We start from the raw sequence: 4,886 nt of genomic DNA, 5'->3' as shown, positions 1-4,886 counted from the left end.
TCAAATTAAATACTATAAATCCAATAATTGCTAAATGTCTTGGCAGGAGACCAACAAAGAGCACGACATGGGGTTAGCTTTCGTTTTTAGCCTCAGCATTGACCATCAACCTTTAGCACACTTCACACTTGCTCACTAATGATGATGTCACCTCCACTTGTCACCACTGACAGATGACAGACGGGACTGAACGACTTCAGACTAAAACAACTTCCACAAACTGCACCTTTAGTGTTTATCTGAATAACTTAGACTACCAGATCAAGAAACCTCACGTTCTGGTCTATTGTTATTGTTAAACCACTAAAAGGAAGAAGAAGAAACATTTGCATTTTAGTTCAGCTGTGTAGTTAGACTGTAGTTACGGGTGTGTAATGAAGTTAAACATTTAGCATCCATAAGACACCCTATAAACGATTGCTGCTGTGTCCACCTCAAATTTAGAGGATGAAAGCATTTGCTTATTTCACAAAAGCGCCTGGTTTTAGCTGTGCCATGTTAACTGACAGAACTTGAGAATGTGGAAAACCCATCATATGAACTTATTTGGTGGTTAACAAGCACTTGCCAACTACCTTATGTTGATGAATCTGTGTGCAGATCACGAGATTAATAAAAACTGTCTTGGCAACCGGCTGAACAATCTAGCTTTTGGCTATTTTATTTATGCTCTGTACCTACATAGATTACACATTTATCCTTTTTCTGATAAATTAGAAAAAAAAAAAAAAAGAAGAAAAGTTAAGTATCCTGTCACAGGTGGAAGTGATTAAAATGTATTGAGGTTTCTTTACAAAACAAAACAAAACAAAACAAAAAAAAAAACGCAGGCAGATTATGTAAGGACTAGTCCAGGAGAAAGGAGACTAGGGTGAGATTAGCCATTAGCTGCTGAACGCAAACCCCACGCACGCGGTGGAGGCTCAAGCGTGTTCCAGCGCTAATCTGCATCGTAATGTTCACAAGCCCAAATGAGGCCAGGACACCCAGCCCGACTGGATTAATACATACAGGCCTTCTTAAACGGAGATTACAAGTTCTAATGAAAAATAAAATTCCCAAACCACGTCAATTAAACTTTTTATTGTATTACATGCTCCCTCCATCTAATTTGTTACTTGGCCTGTATTTGTGCCAGTCTGCTAATATAAAATATGATACAATATGCCGCCACAATAACTTGGTTGGATATCACACCACTTTTTCTTTTCTTTTTAAACTATAAATATAGTTAGTAGAGAGAAAGCTGGCTCAAATTCCTTGGTTGTCAAAATAGGTACGAAACGTCCTCCTGAATTAATACATTGTCGGTACAAAATGTGCCGCAGCAGACAACTCCATTTCATACCTGAATATTTTGGGTGCAGCACGACTGAAAAATACTATAGGCACAACATGACTTGGGGTGAAATGATCAGAACTCATGTAGAACCAGGGGACAAAGTTTTATTACCGTGTTTCCCCGATTGTAAGACGTATCGGGGGTTTCAGGGGGGTCGGCTAATATAAGCTGTACCCCGAAAGTAAGACATACGTCTTACTTTTCGGGGAAACACCTCTCATCTAGCTGCGCGCCGCCTCCTGCCCACTTCCGCGCCACCCCCCCTCCATACGTCACCGCGTCTTTTTTTTCCCAATATAAGACATACCCCGAAAGTAAGACATAGTGGGGCTTTTGGGGATAAAAAGAAAGTAAGACACTGTCTTACTTTCGGGGAAACGCGGTAGGAAACGAGAAAACTGGATTTTTGTGACGATACTGCAGGAGGGTGGATGTGCATTTGGGTATTAATAAAAAGGTAATTACTTTTCAGGTTTGTATATGGTTGTTTGAGCCTTTAACTCACTTACTGTAGGTTCAATAATAATGATTATATCATAACATTACCCAAATTATGAATGCTGCAAATGCAATGTTGATTTACTTATCCCCCCATTTTAAACACTTTCCCTTTCTTCTCCATCAGAATAAAAACCCACCTATCTCCCTGAATTTTAGCATCTCGATCACCAAGGCCTAAAACTGGTGAAAGACACCAAGTATATCCAATTGGCATTATTATTTATTGTGTTGGACTTGAACTACAAAAGCCTGACAACTAATTCGTCCAAGCAGTTCTTTACGTTTGTGACACTGCACACACTGATTTTTAAGAGTACAACCCAAAGCAGACGGGGCCGGTAGCAAAGTAGGAAAAGCGTAGACGAGTGGGTTACTCCGTTCCTATAACCTTCCGTCTTAAAAATAAGTGTCGGTTGAAAAAAAGAAGCGCTATGGTCTCGCTGTAGTAATTTGACAAATGTTTCTGTGACCTCAAGAAATGAAGTCACCTCAGGGGAAAAAAAAAATTAAAAAAAAAGTTAGAGAGAGTCCCTTTTGAACAATGTAAGGCCTCCACCTTTCTAGGGATTAAGAGGGAAAAAAAGGTGCGGTCCTCCTTACTGAATGTTAGTGTATGTTAAAAGAATGACTTCAGACAAGTTGTATTAAAAATGGGTGTGACCATTAATGCAGTGTTTAACGGCACAGTCTCATGTGTTGCGTCTGCGGGTGAAATTAATTCAGATGAAAGCCGTCGTACCTGCAGCTTCCAGTAAAGCCTCGAGTCGAGCTTGCGTCTCTGGATCTACCGTCCTCAAATCGACTCCGTCTGTGGCGCTGGACAAAAGCAGCTCTGAGGCTGTCTTCATAATGGGGTTATCCAGGTCATCCTGGTCCAAAATGAATGACTCCACCTGGGAGAGACAGGAAAAGGTGGGTGATTAATTCAAATTTGCTCGACTGCTTTGATTTTCAAGTTAGCCCTTAATGTCATCCTAAATCTGATTCGTAAGCCATCGCTTAAAGGCAGCCATCACTACATCTGGATCGGGGACTGAAAAGTAGAACAAATCAGGCAAGGGAAATAAAGTAAATTAAAGTATCCCATTACCGTAACTACTGTTTACATTGCATCGTATAAAAGAGGTCCCACACCCTCCACATAAGTCCGTCATCTATAAAAAGACCGGGCATGTGGCTCTTGTTTATTTACAGTTTCTCCGAACAGAGGGAAAGCAAAAGAAGGAGCACAGGGACGACGGCGTCAAAGTGCGGAGAGCGTTATTATGGTGAGGCGTTATAACCTCTGCACACAGTCAGATTCAGCTGAGAGTCGGCTGCCCAAATTCACCACTAGAGTCTCATACCTGAGCTTCGGCACACTTTGTTGTCATGTTTTGCATTGCAGATGATCTATTCATGCACAGAAGTCTAAGGAGTACATGCATTAAGGAAACTTTTAAGAAAAAAAAATTATTTACAGATATGCTTGGGGGCGGGGGGATTATATCTGCGTAAATAAAATATCGTTGAAATTTTCCGGTTTAATGTTCCTCTCCGTCTTGTCCATTTCTTTGCTCTTTATAAATATTTTAACATTTGTGACCTATGCAGAAAGAAGTAGTGGTAATGGAGAACATATCAGGACAACTTGTATATATACTTACCGTCAGCTTACCAGCTAAATATTTAAAATTCTAACAAAACCTCAGAATAAAAAGGATTCCTATGAAGCTAAATTATAAGATTAACCAATGAAGGAAAAAAAATCATTAGAACTTAAAATAACCGCTATTTTATGCAAGAATTAATAAATCCTTCTGCAAACATAAACATTTTTCTTTTTTCTCTATTCAGTAATTACATCAATGATAGACTGAAACATTGTTTTTTTTGTTTTATAAAATATCTTCAACAAAATATTTCACTTGGATGGATCTCAAATCAATGTCACAGAGGAGTTAAAAAAACAACAATGTTTCCAAAATGTTTAATAAAATTAAAGCAGGCTTTCAGTCTCTAGAGCTAATATGGGAAAAGCGTCAACATTCAGCATTTAGGAGGAATTTAGTTATATTATAAAGCGCAACGGAGCATGGGAGATGTATTTTTGAAAGGTCTTCATGATAAACAATGGATATCAGTCTTCCCTATTAAATGAACTACAGCTCCCAGCGTGTTGGTATCCAGAGAGTTGGAAAGGCCTAGAATGGCATCTGCTTAATCCCGGGGCTCAGATTTTAGCTACTGCCCAGAGTAGCAAGCTCTCCACTGGACTACAACACAACAACAAATGCCCTATTTCTGCTCGAAACATAGCAAAGATGCTATATATTAGCAGCCTGATTCAACTGTCTGAATCAGGTGCAAGTGGCAAAATTGTCCTCATCTTCTCCAACTATTGCAAAGCAGATGTTCGGACAAAAACAGCCAGATCATATTGACAGTGCTGTCAGCTGATATCCTTACTTGACTGTCATGACTTTAGGTTTTCAGACAGATAATCCTTCTGTCAAATGTTAGAAAAGTATAATGGAGGCACCTCGACGGGAACGATGTCCAAGGGGCTGTGGTGTCAAATCTCTCCACATCCCAATAACAACCTGCCAGCAGGCTTTCTGACAGTAAACTTGAAGGTAGGGTGCAAATGACAAAAATAAATAACTTTGCCAGTTGGTGCAAGTGAAGTGTTTAACATCAACCAATCTAAAAATGAGCATGTCTGCTTTCGTCAAAAAACCCATTTAATGCTCACAAAAAAAAAAAAACCTTGCAGAGCAGTTCTAAAATATTGCATTTCATTTGTTGAAATGCTACAGACATTACAAAATCTACCAAAAGTTAGGGTGCTACCTATTTGTTTACAATTACAGATCGAACATGTACATGTGGTGTGACAATGAACTCTACCACAGATGCAATCACACCTGTCTGTCTGCATGAGACGTGGAAAGTCACATCACAACATGTTTCCAAGCTGTTTTCATATATGGCTGACACTCGTGGTGGTCAGAGGAGTAGATGAGGTTTACATAAAAAAAAAAAAAAAAAAAAAAAAAAAAAA

General features: G+C 39.2%; 1 protein-coding gene across 10 annotated transcripts in view; it reads right to left on the bottom strand.

Moving 5' to 3' along the window:
* Window positions 1–4,886, bottom strand: part of ankhd1 (ankyrin repeat and KH domain containing 1) — a 34,349-nt gene that overhangs the window by 28,427 nt on the left and 1,036 nt on the right. For all 10 annotated transcript variants that reach the window (XM_016676138.1, XM_016676139.1, XM_016676140.1 and 7 more), the window contains exon 2: window positions 2,583–2,736. In XM_016676138.1, the coding sequence (XP_016531624.1) occupies window positions 2,583–2,736 (154 nt within the window). The remainder of the gene's footprint in view (window positions 1–2,582; window positions 2,737–4,886) is intronic.

The sequence above is a fragment of the Poecilia formosa genome, unplaced genomic scaffold, assembly GCF_000485575.1.
Source record: "Poecilia formosa unplaced genomic scaffold, Poecilia_formosa-5.1.2 Scaffold128, whole genome shotgun sequence".
Lineage (NCBI taxonomy): Eukaryota > Metazoa > Chordata > Actinopteri > Cyprinodontiformes > Poeciliidae > Poecilia > Poecilia formosa.
This window is presented reverse-complemented; position numbering and strand designations above follow the sequence as displayed.